Genomic DNA, 19,045 nt, shown 5'->3' on the forward strand with positions numbered 1-19,045 from the left:
CACATTTACACTGTCATCACATCAATAGATCATAACAGCAAGCCAGTAGAGCCCAAAACCTAGGCTTATAGAATTATATTTAACTGCATGAATTATATGTGACTGCACAAAACATGGTTGTACACTGAGGCATCACCCGAGTGAGCTCCACAAATACAAATAACCTTCACAAACATTACATGATGTGTTGGTAAAACAGATTTCTTTTTTAATAATTTCTGTTCTTAGTTTCTTTTTTAAAAGTAAGCCTACTAGTAACCTGGGTTAAGTATAGTGGTAGTTAATTCCAGTTTGGCATGGCTCCGTACACTGGTCTTCAGTAAGGGTAGCGTGTCCAGATGAGTACATCTAGACACAAATCTACATCAAACATCACTTATTGTAGAATACTGTGGCTTAATACAGCTCAGAATAGCCTGGCTCCAGGAATACCAATCAACTTAATGGGCTGCCTATTAGAACAGATTATCAAAGGCTGATGGTTAGAGAGTAGTTTGGAATGAGGAAAGAAATTAACAGTACGCTTTATTATAATCTGAATTCATAGGTAAATGAATGTAACTTAATCTAACTGTAAATGCTGCCCAAACCAAGCTGCAAACACTGAAGTGCCAAAAACTGCAGTTCCTCCAATGGCCACTTGAGGCTTAGTTAGTTATGCATAATTAAGGGCGGGCAGCTTTTAGTGACAGGCTGTCTGTGAGGCGAAGCTACAGTCTATTAGTCAGATCCACCATCTTTCCATCACTGCCCGTCAAAGCAGATTGGAGCTGTTGCCAGTTAATACCAGTGAGTCATTTGTCACACAGTGAATGCCAGTTGTAACCATTTCCACCATAGACAAAAGCCAGATGCTAGTGGGTGTTAATGGGTTAGTGGGACCTTTTTTGCAATGGCCAAAATGCCAAACTCGAGGCTTCAAAACAGGTGTCCACAAACCAATTGGCAGTCTATGGCCAAAACATATTATTGAAACAGTTACTTTTCCCACATCTGAAACTGTACTTATACAGCATATAATAAACAGTAAATACTACTTAATGTAGAATTTTATTCCTAAACTATCAAACAAACCAAACTACTGAAGGAAAAGTGCGTGCACATGAGGCTTGCCTGCTCCTTTGTTCAGTTTACCACAGATGAGCGGCCTTCCTTTAGATTCAGAGGTTCCACCCACACAGGTAGCAGTTCAGGCCAGGTGTAGGAAGGTTAGAGTGGGATTTCTACATATGATTGACTAGTAAATGGTGCTAAATCCATTCTGAAATATTAGGGTGTGGCACAGGGATGAAATGTGTAAAAGAAATGCAAGTGAGTCAGACATCATCATCATCAGAGTTTGTGAATGTGCCGTGGTGTGCCAGTAAATTTGGTTGCGGTTGCACAATTGTCAGGTGTGACTAAAAAAGTGAAAGGGTTTTTTCTTTTTTCTTTTTTTGCTGTGTTGTCCACATATGTATCAGATTTGGTGAAAAATAACTTTGTAGCAGGGGTGGTTTTTTTGGTTTGGTTGTTTTTTTTTAACTGTGTTTTACAAAAAATAAAAAGTTAAGGGAAACCTGTCCAAGCAGAAATAGACCTGAAAAAATCAGTTTGAACCAAAGGGTTAAAATTGTAAGTGTTTTATACACAGCTACACAATCCAAAAACGGATCACTTGTTCCTCAGACCGTTTCAGAACTTTATACCAGATTTGATGCAAATGTGAGGGATTATTTTGTTTTATTTTATATTATTGTGACAGTGCACAGCTACTTAGCTGCACCAGAGTTAGCTATAAGCTAATTTTCATCTGTAGTTTTTTTTTTTTTTTTTTTTTAAATCTTTTTTTTGCTTTTTGACAGAACAAAAAGATAAATAACACCCGGGGGGTTATGTAATCTGACTCATTTTGGGAACATCCTCAAAGTTTGTTACTATGGTGTTACTGTGCTGAGTTTACAGTCAATGTCCTCAAACTCGTCTCAAAACATCAACACACGCACGTATACACACTGACATTGGCTTCTTGTCTCTGCAGCACTACTTGACATGTTTCAGTGGAACTATCGCCGTGCCGTTCCTTCTCGCTGAGGCGATGTGCGTCGGCTTCGATCAGTGGGCCACCAGTCAGCTCATTGGGACCATCTTCTTCTGTGTGGGGATCACCACCCTACTACAGACCACACTTGGCTGCAGGTACACACACAATACTGTCTCACATGGACAGAGGGAAATGCTTTCATGAATAAAAACATACTCACAGTCATACAGGAGATTCATGCCTACACACAAACGCCAAAGTGCAGCTTTTGTATGAGTCGTACATTGTGTTCAGTCTTTCACTTCCTCACCTCCCCCTCCCCTTTCTTCTTCCTCTCATCTCTAAGTACCACTTAAAGACAAGGGTCATTGTCGACATGAAGTTCCTCTTTCTCCATCCTTCCTCTTCATGTCACTCTGAAGTGTGTTTGCATGCGTTTTAAGTAGAAGCTTACATGTCCTTTTTATGTCACAGGAGGTTACCAGAACTTCAGAACAGTAATTTAAGCAGGGATATGTTGCGCTTCTGAATTTTTTAAAGGAGTTTTATTCTATAGAAGTTGTCCTGTATGTATATTTTTTCTATGAGATTGCGATGAGTTAATTGTTCATGTGACTGGGGTGTTCAAAATTTTTATTTCCGAGTGGACACAGTGACACCGTGTCCTAACAGCAAGTGAGCGTTCGTTTTTCACGTAACATCAGAGCTTTCTGTCCACATTAAATCCAATAAATATGTACTTCTGTTAAGTCATGTAAAAAATCCTGGTAACTATTAGCTGTGCGCTCAAGATCAGACTGGAGATGTAACCACTCAGATTGGTGAATAGCCTGTACACTATCTTCCTACATTTATACGTTTTAAACAAAAAAAAACAAACACATTTTGTATCGTGATATGTTTTGGAATGACATACAATACAGCCAGTAGCAAGTAGTTTGTTATTAGCGATTGTCGTTTACCAGAAACTTTCAGCTCCCTAGTGATCTCCCTCCAGCCAGCTGCCACCTTTTTTTTTTTTTTTTTTTGTTAAATAAGAAGGTATCCTATAGATAACTCATCATATCAACATCATGAATCGGCTGTTCCTCCACCATTGTGGCGCATTTAAAGCGAGTGACAGTAATAGTTAGAAACAGGACATATAGCCAGCTCGGACATGTCTTTCAAACCCAAAATGTTGCCAAATTTTGCACAGCTTGTTTTAATAAGAAACCAGCCTTCAAGGGCATAGAGGCAGTTTACACCTTAAGTTGCTTAGCAACCATAACCAGCACTATATCACAGCCTGCTTACCAGAAATCCCAATTTCAGAGCTGGTTTTCTTCCAGGCATCGTTTTTTAAGTGTGTATAAGACTTAAAGGGTTGTGTGTGGGACAGATGTAAAGCTCTGGGTAGCTCCCCTCCATAGTTACCATACCCTGATATTTACAGGTGAAAGGAAAGCTATCTGGAGTTAGTGATTGTTTTTTCCTATTCACATAACACACGGCGCGCATTACATGTTCCAAAAGTTAAACTTTGTATCGTAGGGCGCAGCCGTCACACCCTGAAAGATGGGCAAACAGGCACAATAGGAAGTGGAGTGTCATAGTCAAGTAGCTTCGTTAAGTCTGTTTATTAAAAAAGAATGTGTATATCACATTGTAGCATTGCTTAGCCCTGTGATGCCGTTGGAACAGGTCGCTGATGTAGGGTACTCCTTAATTTGCCAGAACATGTCATAATGACAAATGCCGATTCAGATGGTTTTTATCAAATCAGAACAGTTTAAGCTCGTACAATGGACCAGAACTGCAAATCCAGCAGTCGACCCAACTCTAGTCTGCAGTCTTTTTTTGTAAGAGTATGAAGTTAACTTTCCAGAAATTGAGACAACAGAGCAGAGGCTGAAGAGATTCCAGTTAACTAAAGACAGAGGAGTGACCTACATGTAGTTCAACTATTGCATCACCTCTGAACAAGCCATAGTCGATTAAACACACAGCCATGTCTTTGTTAGCAGCCCATTCACAGAGAGGGATGTCCCTGCTTTCAGCCATACCAGGATACACATGTCAGGAAAAGTTCTTTTGACCCAGTTTCTCCCAGATTTATTACGCTCTGTTTAACAGAGGCACCTGCTTGGTTTTTGAAAATACATTCATATCTTTCACCTTATGTCATCCCACTGACTGATTACATATATTTCTCCCTGCTCCTCCCTCATTTTTCCTCTCATAGTCCTCACCCTGCCCTCGAGCTGCCCTTGTTCTTCACACATCTTGATGTGATACCTGGAATCTGTTGATCTCTGTGGTTCACCCCCACTGTTGTTTTATGCTCTCAAGCGTACATAATGTGATGTGAATAGTGATTCGTGACCAGTGATCCACCTGACTCCACTCTGAGGGTTATATCAGTCCCATCATTCCCCAATAAAACAACAGCTGACATGAGATATTACCTGTTGCCATGGATATTATCCCGTTTCTTGGATCTGTGCTTTAATGAAAGCCAGGCCATGTTGGCATGAGGTGTTGTTTTCCTTTCATAAAAGAGGAGCGGTTCAGAGAGGTTAACTTTTTTCCAGTTTTGTAATGAAGCATTTCCATCGTGTTGTGGCAGATTCTGAGTATCTCATTATTGTTCCCCCAGCAGCCGCTCCAGCCAAATCACCTCATGCAGACACAAACCCAGACTGACACAGATACTTGCTGTTCTTTTTGACACCAATTCCATGTCCTTGACTCATGCCTAAGGGTAGATAGTGTGTAAACATTATCCTATCTTTCTTTTATTTGATATGACATATGATATGTCTGATATGAGTGAAGACCTTGTGAAAAAGGAGATGAAGTCAGAAGAATTAATTGCTTGTGTGGATATTTGTAGTTTTATTGCAGCATTTGTTTTCCTCATGAGGATCTTTGCTCAACTGTGAAATGTAAAAACGTTATGCAAACACAGTTAAAATGAAGATAAAAACTTCTGTTTTCCATTTTTATCAGATCTTCAAACATTTTTTCATACTATTTCTTTTTGGACATACATAGATTACAAAATTTCACATGACTTTGATTTTGCTGACAAACGTTTCTCTGCTGTGAGGTCACATCAGGCGTCTGGTCTTGTTTGCCTTCAGGCTTTGATTAGGTACTTTCCCCAGTGTCCAAATAAGGAACAAATATATGTCCGGAAGCTCAGTTTCTGGCTGCGTACGTCAACAGACCACAGACTGTCCAGTGCGTCACAGATCATTTTCTGTACTGATGGGCTTTACTGGTCCAAGACATTTGTTTGTTCTCATGTCAGCACCACAGCTCTGCTCATTCATAGCAGGCTTGTTTGGCCACTACCTGCAAAAAAAAATGTTGCATTATCTCGCCTTTTTCTCCACCTCCCCTCCATAAAAGGGGGCACCTGCAAAATACTGATTTAAAAAAAAAAAAAAAAAGGAAGAGTCAAAATTGTTGCAAAATACGCACCAAAGCACCAAAAATGCAGGATGCTACACTTCCCATAATGAAACTTGAAGGCATCGGTCATTAGCCTGGTAAATGCCTATGTCTTTCAAATTCCACACAGGCTTTCTCAAGCTCAGTCTATGACTATGTTCATGTTACAGTGCTTAATGTTCAGTTCTGATTATTTCTCCAGATATGGGGCCATATTCACAAAGCTTTCTAGTGTTAAGAGTTGCTCCTTAGTGACGCAACTTTAAGAAAATTCTTAGATTTGTGACGTTTTCTTAGAATTTCCCCTTAAAGTTAAGACTTGGTCCTTGTAAAGATAAAGTTATTCACAGAGCATCGTAGCCCTTAAAAGAGCTCCTAAGGTGAAAAACTGTTAGGAGCAGGGAGGAGGACTTTTAAGATGCTTCAGAGTTTCTTAATCAGAGGAAAAAATGGTGGAAACACAGAGGTCGGAGAAATATTCTCCAAACACTGCATGACAGTGAGTGAATGAAATGCTACAGATTAGATTGTGCAGGGATAGTATTTGTGGTCGATCTCATTAGGGGTATGCACGCAGTTCCCACCTAATGCAGTATCATTATAATGCCAGAATTAAAATGATCACAATACTAAGATATTTGGAAAACTGGAAAAATGCAACAGTGCAGCAGTGATGACTTGTGTCTGTCTCAAACTTTTATCAGCAAAGCGTTCCCATTAACACTTAACACTTTCACAGTCAGCAGTTCATTTCATTTCCACTGGGTGTCCACACCTTGCAGGCTCACAAAAGGGTGTCTCTGACAACCAATCCCCTCTGTTAAAAGAAGGCTTCATACCTAGCAACAGGTCAACCATACCTCCTCACTACGATAAAAGTTTCTGTCCCTTCCTTGCTCAGAGTTGCTGTGAGAACTTTGCTAAATAATCCTAAACTGGGACTCCTTACTAAAAACTTTTCAGCTAAGTTAGGAGCTCTCTGAGAGTATTCTCTAAATGTTTGTGAATATGGCCCCCGATCTTTCTGCCTAGACTGTTCACATTTCTGTTTGAAGTGACCCATATCTGAGATCAGTGTGAACAGATCCCACACATGCAGATTTGAACAATAAAAACTATAATGCAGTTGAGAAACAGGTATTTGGGGAGAATTAAATGACATAGCAGTGCAAGCTGCTTCTCCCGAATGATCACCATAGTAGAAAGGCCTAATGACTTTCTGCATAATAATTGGCCATGTGCTTCTGTTTGGGAGAGTGTCAGGATAATAAGCTGTCATACAAATGGACTTTTAGTCCACTTGCTCTATTAGCAGCTAATGGTGGTAGATCTGTGGAGAGAGAGGGGTGGGTGCAGCCAGGAGAAGAGTCAAGAGTAATGGGGTCGTAATGTGGACGGTTTCACTGGGGAACATTTCATCCAAACCTCAAAATGTCCAGGGCTACATTTCAGCATCTTTGTCGCTGCCTCATGACATTGCTGTCAGAAAGAGTCTGGCAGTCGGGCTGTATTGGTTGGCGACTGAGGCAGCCCATCACAGCTACAGCAGCCTACTGTAGTTCAACAAACACTGTATGATCTGCCTGTGCAGTGAAGTATAACCTGAAAAAACCATGGATGAATGGCAAAACATATGAATTCTGATATGAACGTTCCCACAGCGGTCATATCTCCATGTGTCACATCTCCATGTGGACTGTCCCTTTAATATCAGCAGCAACAGAGCTTACACACCCAGTTTTGATCAATAATGCTCGAAAACTGTAAACGTAAATTGTGATGAGATGTGTTAATATAAAAAGCTTTAGATGATGCCCAATATTTGCCTCGTCATGGCAACAGCAGGGACATTTTAAGGTTCAGCGTAGCCTCCAGAAAACTCTGGCAGAGGGAGCGATGGCTCTCAAGTCAAAGTGTAGTCTTTCTCTCCATCTCTTGCTCACTTCTTCCTCGCTCTTTCACACAAACAAAGACACAGCAGCGTCTGGTGTTGGCTTCAACATGAGTGGCATTCCTGTCACACCAACAGCCTACGCTCTCTTCATTCGAAGTGCTGAGCTGAGGTGATGCAGACAGAGCCTTTCTATTCCTTGAGCAACTTGGTTTGGCTGCTGGAGCATAAGGAAGGACATTTTTATTTTGAGCATGGACATTTTTATTTAACTGATTTGCACTGTATTTGCATATTTAGCATTTGAATCTGATCTCAAGTGATCAATCAAAACCCCAAATCTCACAAGTATATTGAGAAGGATAAAAGGAAGAAATGAGGGGAGTAGGGAAATGCAGTCAACGGTCTATATGATGAGTCAAGGTGCCAAGTGAGGTTGATCAAAACAAAACAAAAAAAACACACCCAAATGCTTTTCCAGGGATGGTTAGGTCTTCGTGCATCTGTGTGTGTCTTCACCCAAGTATCCTGCGTGTGTGAGCAGCTGCCACCTGCAGACATTTACGTAACTTGAGATGATTCAGTGTGGACTTGATTCTTTTAGAATAATTCTTTAACTTTGAAAGTTTTATAATTATTTCTTCTTCTTCTTCTTCTTCTTCTTCTTCTTCTTCTTCTTCTTCTTCTTCTTCTTCTTCTTCTTCTTCTTCTTCTTCTCCTCTTTTATTATTTTGTTTTCTGAAGAACACACACACTACTTTGCTTTCATAATTAATAATTAAAGTCCCTCTTCGTTGTCTTCTGGTTTTACTGACCAGTAAATCACATCTGCCCAGTGTAAGCTTTCCTGGCTGGAGGTTAAGTGCTGTTTTCATTTGATGGGTCTGATATGATCAGCCAGACACATCAGTCTTTCAGTATACACAGTTTGAAAGCTTGAACCAAACCTTTGACCCACAGTGTCTGAGCTGAGATTCTTAGCTGTCTAGCTTTACCATGCACTCATTCCATACTGCATAATTAATTTTTCAGCGTCAAACAGCTTGAATGGATGAAATTTGAGAATATTTGTAAAGAATTTGTTTTAATTTAGATTTGTTTATTAAAAGAAAAAAAATCTGCTAAACCTGCCCGTGAGACCTTATTTTTATTGTAACAGGATATTTTCCCTCGCTAAGGGACGTGCTGTTTAGATGAGAAGCAGCGGCACTCGTGCGTAGACTGTTGCGTAGAAAGATGTTTCAGCATATTGCCGATGTTTCCACCCTTTATATGAAATTATCATTTTACAGACATTACAAGCAGTACTGTTGTCATCTTTATTTGTGACATGAAGATATATTTTGGACCGTTTTCTCCTCTCACTGATGACTCCTCCTTGTTGAATGTTTCCAGCAGCTTAGACACATGAGTTTGACTGTATTGTTTTGCAATATGCAACTGTCTTAAAACATGCCAGCACTGAAAAAATTAATTAATGAGCTTGACAGCGTACTAATACCATGGACCTGACCATTTGAAACCGGTTCTCAGCTGTAACAGTAACTACACTTTGTTGTAGATCAGAAAAACAATAACAGGACCTGTTTGTCTGCTCTGAATGACCTAAGTCTCCCAAGAAAGTAAAGTATGGTATTGTACCGTGCTGCAGGTATAATCTGTACGTGGACTCCAAGATAAAGCAGTGTTTAAATAGATGCCTAAGTGTCTACAGGAGTTAACTTGTGTCTTATTGACATAACAGGAAGGAGGGCAAGAATTGCAATTCGGAAAAAAATTCTGATGTAACAGAGAAATTACTCACTTATGTTTTCTGCTAAGGTCTTTTTTGTTATCCGTTCAAGAACTCAAACTACTTATCTTGAGGTCTTGATGCCTAAATCTTTTAAAAACTAGTGATAGTCATAACATTTTTGTTTTTTTGTTAATGTAATTTAATGTTAATTTGGTTGTGTACGCACATTGGAAACGAGCAGCTGTACAAAACATAATTATTCACGCATCATGCCATGTGACCTGCCGGCACACGGTTTCCAAATGACAAATCTTAATGAAATAAACAATGAGTCAGAAATCTGATCTTTGTGGTGTCATCTTTTTTTTTTTTCTTTCAGTGTCAGTGTGCAGGTGTTACTTAAACAGGTGTGCCTCTAACTCTGACTTTGTTAACTTCCCCTTTCTTTAGGAATTGAAAGTCCTCTGTTCCTTCTTCGGTTTATTCACACCATTTTATTTCTGTCTGTGGCGTTTCCACTAATGTGACGTCAATACAGTCTATTTATTCTGTTTTATCTCTGATCAGATCTTTTCATATCCTTTCACTGTCATGACGGCTAATTATAGTTGTAATTTGGTCAGCCATATTTCAGCCACCACATGAGATATGACTTTTTTATGAGTTTACATAAGTGTCTGAATGTTGCTGATGGTTTGAGAGAAAGAGAAAGAACAGAGGAAGGAGGGAAGTCTGTGCCAGCAATGACATAAGTGATCTTATGACCCCATCCTGTATTAAACTGATCTTAGATTATCCAACAAAAGACCAGGGGGGATTCTCACACTCCACACAGTCATAGCTAGCAAGAATAGCATGAAGTCTGTATCCAACAATGATGTTTTTTCACCAAGTAGGATTTCATTTACAAGGAATTTGTCTTGATGTTTGGTGAATACAATAAACGTATAAAGAGGAAATAAAAATAAAGGCGAGGTACTGCCTGCAACAGTGAAGAACGTAAATATAGAAGAGAAAAATCATAATAAAAATATGAAAAAGATACTATAACATAACAAAGAAAATCACCTGCTCTTTACCGAACACTCCCTTTTTGGACATTTATGTGATTATTCAAGCTCATAAAGTCATTTTTAAACTTTGCTTTTCTTGTCTTCAGGTTGCCTTTGTTCCAGGCTAGCGCTTTCGCCTTCCTCGCACCAGCCCGAGCCATCCTGTCACTGGACAAATGGAAGTGTAACACCACAGGTAACTCCTCTCTCTTCTCCTGTGTCTCACTTCTGACTCATTCAATAGAGACGCTCTGATCTGATGTAATGCTATGATTTATTGTATCTTTGTTTACTTTGATCCCAACTCCAAATGCTGTCAGCATCAAAGCCTGCAGAGAATTAAATGTCTAATTATGTTCTGTAATTTTCTAATCTTTCATCTCCCCGTTTTTTTTGGGTTTTTTTCCTATGACCAGAGGTTGCAGTATTCAACAGCACAGAGCTCCTCCACACAGAGCACATCTGGCACCCCAGGATAAGAGAGGTGAGGCAAGGAAAGAAAAGTAAAAGACTTGAAAGCACCAAAGGAAATGTTAATGTAAAATGTTATTCAGCTTAATTTAAATAACCCCTACAGGAATTTTGACACAATGTACTGTATGTATATGTTAAAATTAGTTAATGAATGTTTTTTGAAGCTAATGTTTAAATGGGAGAATTTTTTTCTTGACATGTCTAAATGAGGACATCAGTGTCTGTGTGAGGCTGCAGGGTCTGGTTCTCTGTGACAGGAGCTGTTAATTTGAATTAACCTTTTCCATTTGCGTAAGCCAGTTGAGTAATTGTTTTATATGTGATGCTTGAATGAGACTAAACTCAATCAGCCTGAATTAAATTGTTGAATGGGACATCGATGGGCTGAGGGCAGGAGGAACGTGCACATGATGAAAACACCCAAAAAGAACACAAAGACGGATTAAGACAAGACAAACAGGGTTATTATTCTGTAACCTTATCTCTTCCAATGGTGTTGAAAACTTTTCTTGTTTCTAATTTTGATTGGTTAATTTGATTTCATGTTATTTGGAAAAGAAAAATGTTGGTTATGAACAGGATTTTTTTTTTATCAGGAAATTGGTTAGCAGAGGTTTGTTAATTATTGGAAAGCAAACAAACGATGTGACTGATCACTGCTGAGCTGGATCAGACTAGATAACTTTTCATGATCAGCTACCAGAGGATTCTGGATTCTAGTAATCACCTCTTTCATAAAGACTTTCATTCCAGACTTTGCTGTGTGATTTAGTGCCTCTAGTCAATTTGTCTAAAGCTCAAAAGGACAGTTCACCCCAAAATCAAAAATAATATATGCTTCCTGTTACCTGTAGTGCTAGTTATCTATTTAGATTGTTTTAGTGTGAGATGCAGAGTGTTGGAGACATCGGCGGGGGAGATTTCTGCCTTCTCTCCAATATAATGGAACTAGATGGCACTCAGCTTGTGGTACTCAAAATGCCAAAGTAATGCATTTCAAAAACTCAATGTCTCTTTCCAGAAATCATGCCCAGGTTGCTCAAGATAATCCAAATACCTTGTTGTGAGCAGTTTTATGTAGGAACTATTTTTTTTAACCTAACTACACTTGCCAACCATGTCAGTTTTTCAAATGTAATTTTTTGGCGCTTTGAGCACCACAAGCCGAGTGCCATCTAGTTCTACTGGGGAGAAGGCAGATATCTCTACGGCCACCACCTCCAACGCAACTCACACCAAAACAATCTATGTTGATATATAGCACTACAGATAAGAGGCAAATGTGTATTTTACATGTGGGGGTGAACTGCCCCTTTTAATAAACCCAATATTATATTTCATAACTGTAATCATTTCTTTTGACAGCGATAGCACTCCTTTATTTCAGGCAAGGCGGGGTGTATTATTTTAGCTTTAAGTGTTTCATTAAAATCCACTTTGAGTTGCTTCAGTCAGCATCATCTTGTATCCCTCTGAGCCTGCACCTGTACTTCACAGGCTTGAGTTGATTAAAGAGAATAATTTTAAAACTGCAGCAGTGCTTATGTGTGTAGTTACAAAATCAAATTTTTAATTAAAGAAAAAAAAGTCTTTGTTTTATCTCTTTTTCTTTGTCTGTGTTCCGTCAGATCCAAGGGGCTATTATCGTGTCGTCCCTGGTTGAGGTGTGTATCGGAGCTCTCGGTCTGCCCGGGATCCTGCTGAAGTACATCGGACCTCTGACAATCACCCCCACAGTGGCTCTTATCGGCCTGTCTGGTTTTCAGGCCGCAGGGGAGAGGGCTGGAAAACATTGGGGCATTGCTATGCTGTAAGTTCAGACTCTCATGCAAAGAAAGTCACACAGGTGTCAACAAGATGATCAGCCTTGATTGTCATTGTATGTTATACAACAAAACTTGGAGTAATCCAGTGACACTCAGCCTGAAATCCACTTCGGAGCCAGTGGAGTTGAATGAGGACTGGTGTGATGTGATCTGAGGACTTGCTACATACTTTGCAGATCTTCAACTATTTTAGTATCATAACAATGCGGTAGTATGTGTAAATAAACCGTGGTAAACTACCCTCCATCTTACCAGCATGCAGAAGTCTCTGTTCATCTATCATTCAGTAGATTTGAGTCGGCCCTTTGGGTTATTGCTCAAACTACAAATTGTACTTCCTCATTTTTCCTGACCACAGCCATGGAAAAATGGCCTGAATAGTGTCCACAAGTGTTTTTTCATGTTTCCCATGAGCTCGCTATATAGTCCTCTGCTGAGAACTCCCTAAATAGTGAGTAGGCGTTCGTGAATGAGTGAATGGTTTTGGTAACAACCAAAGAGTATCAAAGCAGATTAAGAAAGAGACTCACCTCTCTGTAAAACTAGGCAGTGTGGAAAAACAACCAAGCTTCCAGTGTCACCCACCAGTTGGAGCATTTATTGGTCCGGTGTGGCACAGTTCATTCTGGTGTTTAAAGGTTTTCTACCTCTTGAGCAAAAGCAAATGCCACAGCCTCTTTCCTGTTTTCTTAGGTCATACAACACCAATTTCAAAAGTATTTAAGTCTTTCTACTGCATAGACAGCCTAGTTTTATGAAAAGACCATCTTCCCGGCAGTGAAATACTTCTGTAAGCTTTTGTACAAAGATGAGTATTAACATTACAGCTTGTAGCTCATTCACTTAACTGATTTACAGCTAAATAACCTTTATAGAACAGCTCCTTCACAGTGAATATTTGCAGTTAAAGATTAAGCAGAGAAGAAGGACATAAAGAAAGCGCTTCTTTTACTCGAGGAAAGAATGTAGTTGATCATGCAAAGGCTGGAGGATTGACTCATGGGGGAAGATGCACTTCAAAGCTGTGATATTCATGTGGTGTGACATCAGTTCCTGCTGTGTCACGGCTGTTTACACTGTAGCTGGAGGCCGCCTCCTCTCACTCCACAGGGACAGAGGATACGTGCCTGTAATTGCCACTGATTTGCTTTTTTTCTCAGGCAGTTAGGATAATTGATTGGCTTTAAAGCCTCTGGGGTCTGAGTCGGACGTAGACAGAAGGAAGTGGAACATGTACATACAGGATTAGTGCTCTCAGGAGAATATACAATATAGGAAAAAATAAAAACACACTGTGGTCCATCAAACTGAGGAAGACTGTTTCTGTCTGCAGGACTATCTTCTTGGTGCTGCTCTTCTCTCAATATGCCAGAAACGTTCACTTCCCTCTGCCAATCTACAGAGCCAAGAAAGGCTGGACTTCCTACAGACTGCAGGTCTTCAAAATGTTTCCTGTAAGTACACAACTTCTCTAAAAGTACAAACATATCTAAACTTTTTGCTCTCTGCTCTCCACTTTTTCATTTCTTTTTCTTATATTTTTTGTTAAGGAATAAACCTTGGTTTCCTTACAAGTGCCCCACTGCCTGCACCACAAACTGAGTTCCCATCTAAGTCACAAATTATTAAACAGAACTAATCTCGTTCTCTCTGGGAGGTTAAGAGGTTTTCCCTTTGCATGCCACTGTGCAGCATGTAAATCAGTCTTTTCCTGCCCTCTGCTGGTGATTAGTGGAATAATAACACCTTTCCTAACCTTGCATCAAAGTTGCCTCTTCCTGTCTCCTCACATGGCTTCCCATTACTTTTAACCAGGTCACTGTTCAAGTGTACATAAGTGGGTAACACAGTGCAGCGCCTTTAAACTTTGTGTATTTTCTCTAGGTTTACTTTATGTTGAAGGAAAAGTAATAATTCAAGTTTAAATTCACTGTCTTTGTTGGCAGTAACTGGATGTGTTTCCAAGGGAAAATTAAATATGTGGACAGGTTGTAGTTATCAGTGGGATTTAAATCTGATCCCTTACATTAGTTTGGATCAGAACCGGGTGTGGTTTTGTGCATGTGATAATAGAGCTATAGAACTGTTAACCTCCACCCACACCTCCCCCACCCTTGTTGTTTGACTAAGAGGTGAAATATGAGGGTGAAGTTTGACCTAAACCACGCTCTCCTCTGAAAATTTAAAACAAAGTTTGTTGGCAACATGGATCCAAACACACCTCCTACTATGATACTGCTCTAGCTACCACAACCCACAAGCTAACGGTGATTTTATATGATGGGCAGGGTTAGCTAGTCGCCCCAAATCATGTTTTATTGGATACATTTATTTTAAGATGAGTCCTCAGAAATATTAAGATTTTACAGGAGGAGAAAAGTAAAGTGTAAATCTCTGATAAGTGTTTTCTTTGTACCCAGATCATCATGGCCATCCTGGTGTCATGGCTGCTGTGTTTCATTTTCACTGTGACTGACGTTTTCCCGCCGGAGGTAGACAAATACGGTTTCTATGCTCGCACAGACGCACGTCAAGGAATCCTGACAGCTGCACCGTGGTTTAAGATCCCATATCCATGTGAGTGTGTTTGTGTGGAGGAGGAGAAGAAAAAGGAAGGGGCTGTTGGAAAGCATTGTTAATGTTACGCCTGGTCTCCACATGCTGTGGTCGATGCAGCTTGCTGGCAGCCATGGTGTGGAAAGCTTTTGGTTGCAGTGAAGTGACAGTGACAAAATATTTATTCTTAACTTTTTGTACAGGCCCAGTTGAACATTGCAGTAATAATGTGTGGGTATCACAAAATCCCACGGCACACCTGAATTGGCATCGCAGCACACCATTTGAGAACCACTGTCATAGGGTATAACATCTGGAGCTGCTCCACAGTCAATGACTGGGAGCCTGATTTGGTATACCCACTGAATGTTTGTTTTCTTTTTTATACCTAAATCAGCTTTATGTCAAGGTAGAGTTCTCAGTTTTGAAACAGAAAATTTACCCATAAATAGAATCACTGTGACGTTGCACTCACAGTAACAATCACTTCTGGGTAGACAACTGGTTATTAATCTTGATCGCAGAGATATGTGTAATCTGCAAACTTGTTTATTTCTGTTGTCATTTTAAGGTAACTGTAACTTTTAAAGATTATAGTTAAACACAGTGGTCCAACCAAACCTACCGTCCAAACCATCAAAATCTACCAGGACAAAGGCTAATCAGTGTACTGCAAACCCAACATTACCTCTTGCTGCAGTTTGCAAAACACAAGTTGACTTTTATTATGAAGGGGTCACAGGAAATGTAATGTGTTTTTCATTGAGCTTAGCACTTACTGCTATCATTAATCAAAAACTCCTATACAAAACAACACAACGGTCATTTTAGATAGATTTTAGATTTAGAAGTGAAACAGTCAGGATCAGCCACAGTGAGATTTTAGAAGCAGGGCTGCAGGCAACAGGCTGCACACCTCCAACTTGTTTAGGGAACGGACTCCTTCAGTTGTGCCCTGCAGACTCATGCTGTGTGCAGCATAAAATCAGATCACAGTTGCTCACAGAATGATGGAAAAAGCCCAGTTATTGCCTGACTTTTTTATCAGAAGAATAACAGTTTCCCAGAACTCTGTGACCTGTGGTATTAACCTGCATTTATTACCACCAAATCAACCAGGACTGAAATCCGTGAGACTGCCTCTTTAAACTGAAAAGTATAAAATTGTCAAGGAAATTAAACAAAAGTATAATATTTAAGATATTTTCTGTTTTTAAGTGCAGCAGTTTCTCAGCTCTGACCCACTCTGTGTCTTTACCTCTACAGTCCAGTGGGGTTTTCCTACTGTAACAGCTGCAGGTGTGATCGGCATGATGAGCGCGGTGGTGGCCAGCATCATCGAATCGATTGGAGACTACTACGCCTGTGCCCGTCTCTCTTGTGCTCCTCCACCTCCCATTCACGCTATCAACAGGTAACACTCTAATATATCTTGTTTTCTTTCATTCTCTCTGATGCTTCAGTTTGTTTTGTGAATTTCATCTGAAAGATACTTTAACTAAATGTTTTTTTCTACGTCTCCACAGGGGGATATTTGTAGAGGGTATTTCCTGTGTGCTGGACGGCCTTTTCGGGACAGGAAATGGCTCCACCTCCTCCAGTCCAAATATAGGTGTCCTGGGAATCACAAAGGTAACACACACCTGCACTCATGTCATATCTCTTCTTTATTTTGTATTTTGTTGTTGAAACCTTTTCTACATGTGTTGTACCTGATGTTTGTGATGACACTTTATTTCACTTTTTTCTGCGTTAAGGAAGACTTTGTATAAGTCTTAGTTTCCGTCCCTCTCTGCACATTCCAGTTTAGTTATTTTTTTCTTTTACCATCACGGTTTTGTTGTGCAAATAATTAAACAGGAGTGGAGATAGTAAGTCACTTTATTGACTAGTCATTTGGCAGAAAATTAATTGGAAACTACTTTGATGATCCTTTAGTTGTTTGAGTCATTTTTCAAGTGCAAAAATACCAAAAATTTGCTGGTATCAGCCTCTTAAATGTGAGAACTCTCTTCTTTTCACTGGTAATATATAACTTTAAATGTAATATCTTTAGTTTTGGGGCTGTTGTTTTGACAAAATGAACAAGTTGAAGAAATCACCTCGAGCCTTTGGAAATTGTGATTGCTATTTTCACAGTTTCCAACATTAACAGATTAAATAATAGGCAAATTAATTTGTAATGAAAATAATTGTTTGTTGCAGCCTGACACTACATTAAACCAAAAATCACACTTTTTTTTTTTTTTTTTTTTGGGTAATTGATCCTCTTACAAAGTGTCATTCTGGGGCAAACCAATAGTCTCACCAGGTAGAGTACATACCATTAAGGCTGAGTCCTTACCACAGTGACCTAGGTTTGAGTCCAGCCTGGGCCTTTTGCTGCATGTCATCCCCGGTCTCTTCCCTGCCTTTCCTGTCTTTCTCTCACTATTTATGAAAGCAGAAATTTAAAAGAATGTATAAATAAAGAGTGGGACTCACGCAGCTCTGCTGCTTAGCTGTACTGCTTAGCTGTAATTGTGTAGCATCCTAAAATAATAAACTTTATAGCACTTCTCATACAAGAAATGCAGCACAAGCGTAGAAATAAAGAGTTTCAGACAGCTATCAGAAAGTCAGAGCTAGTTAGCCAGATATGTTTTTAGCTTTTTTTTAAAAAAAAAAAAATTTAGCATGCTAGCTTCCCCTGATCTATAGGTAGTGTGTTCCATAGTTTTGGGGCGTAACTGACAAAGATTGCATCCCTGATCTTCTTCCGGCTGTTGCTGGGAACCTCCAATAAACCAGCAGTAGATGATCAGTGTTCTTGGAGGCAAATAGTTAACAAGGGAGTTAGCATTGTAGCTCAGTCCCAGCCCATTTAGGCCTTTGTATACAAGGAGGAGGAGCTTAAAATCAATTGTGCTCTCTCCTCTTGGTTCTGGTTAATAGCTGAGCTGCAGATTTTTGAATGAGCTGAAGTCTCTCAGTGGTGTTTATTGGGGGGACAGTAAAAAAGTGCATTACATTAGTTGAGTCGGCTTGAAATAAATACATGAGTCAGTTAAAATAGATGGTGCATTCTTTTTGTTAATTGTTATATCAAATACTGACAGGCTTTCCCTTCTTTCCCTCTGATCTCTGATTGGTCTTCCAGGTGGGCAGCAGACGGGTGATTCAGTATGGAGCCGCCATGATGTTGCTGCTTGGGCTCGTGGGTAAATTCAGCGCCCTGTTTGCCTCTCTGCCCGACCCTGTCTTGGGAGCTTTGTTCTGTACCCTGTTTGGTATGATCACAGCGGTTGGACTCTCCAACCTGCAGTTTGTCGACCTCAACTCCTCCAGGAACCTCTTTGTTCTGGGTTTCTCCATCTTCTTCGGCCTGATGCTGCCGAGCTACCTCAAACAGAACCCGCTGGTCACCGGTGAGTGGAGGGGACAGATCATGTTTACAAACTACAGCTGGGCAGCTGAAATCAAATGGGAACAACAGCCATATTTTAAAACATTGATATTATTCTGGAGGCTATATAACGTGATGGAAAAAATACTGCAATATGCTCATTAAGGCACTTATTGCAAGGGCGCACAGGTAATCCAGTAGGTGGTAGTGTCATCACAGTAAACAGTAACTGCCTGCTGGTGGCGATCAGAATGAGTGCAGAATTTCCACAACATTTGCAATTAAATAAAGAGTCTATTTTATTTTAACTATAAATACTTATAAGAAAGGGAAAATGTGTCAGACCTTTCTGACTTCTTTCATCCTCCGGTAATTATTGTTTATGAAAGTACTGTCCACTGGAACAAAGAAATCCATGACAGGATTTCAGAGCACGTTGTCGCGTTCATCCAGCTCACAGGAGAACTGTGGCTATCAGCAGCTATGGCATTTTATGTTTTGGTAGCTAGCTAGATAGATAGATAGTTAAGTAATGTTTGATACAGTTAAATCCTTAAATACATTAACTGACTTTAACTGAGCCGTCATTTGCAAAAAGTTGGTACCAGCCACCACTTGGATTTGATGACTTTCTGTTGGTGGTATGGTGGTTTTCATGGCTGTTG

At 39.9% G+C, this 19,045-nt stretch overlaps 1 protein-coding gene across 4 annotated transcripts in view; it reads left to right on the top strand.

Moving 5' to 3' along the window:
- slc23a2 (solute carrier family 23 member 2) overlaps positions 1–19,045 on the top strand; it is a 60,538-nt gene that overhangs the window by 31,864 nt on the left and 9,629 nt on the right. For all 4 annotated transcript variants that reach the window (XM_050050445.1, XM_050050446.1, XM_050050447.1 and 1 more), the window contains 9 exons: positions 2,021–2,178; positions 10,247–10,335; positions 10,556–10,623; positions 12,242–12,423; positions 13,773–13,893; positions 14,860–15,016; positions 16,262–16,409; positions 16,522–16,627; positions 18,135–18,402. In XM_050050445.1, the coding sequence (XP_049906402.1) occupies positions 2,021–2,178; positions 10,247–10,335; positions 10,556–10,623; positions 12,242–12,423; positions 13,773–13,893; positions 14,860–15,016; positions 16,262–16,409; positions 16,522–16,627; positions 18,135–18,402 (1,297 nt within the window). The remainder of the gene's footprint in view (positions 1–2,020; positions 2,179–10,246; positions 10,336–10,555; positions 10,624–12,241; positions 12,424–13,772; positions 13,894–14,859; positions 15,017–16,261; positions 16,410–16,521; positions 16,628–18,134; positions 18,403–19,045) is intronic.

Source organism: Epinephelus moara, chromosome 8 (assembly GCF_006386435.1).
Source record: "Epinephelus moara isolate mb chromosome 8, YSFRI_EMoa_1.0, whole genome shotgun sequence".
Classification (NCBI taxonomy): domain Eukaryota; kingdom Metazoa; phylum Chordata; class Actinopteri; order Perciformes; family Serranidae; genus Epinephelus; species Epinephelus moara.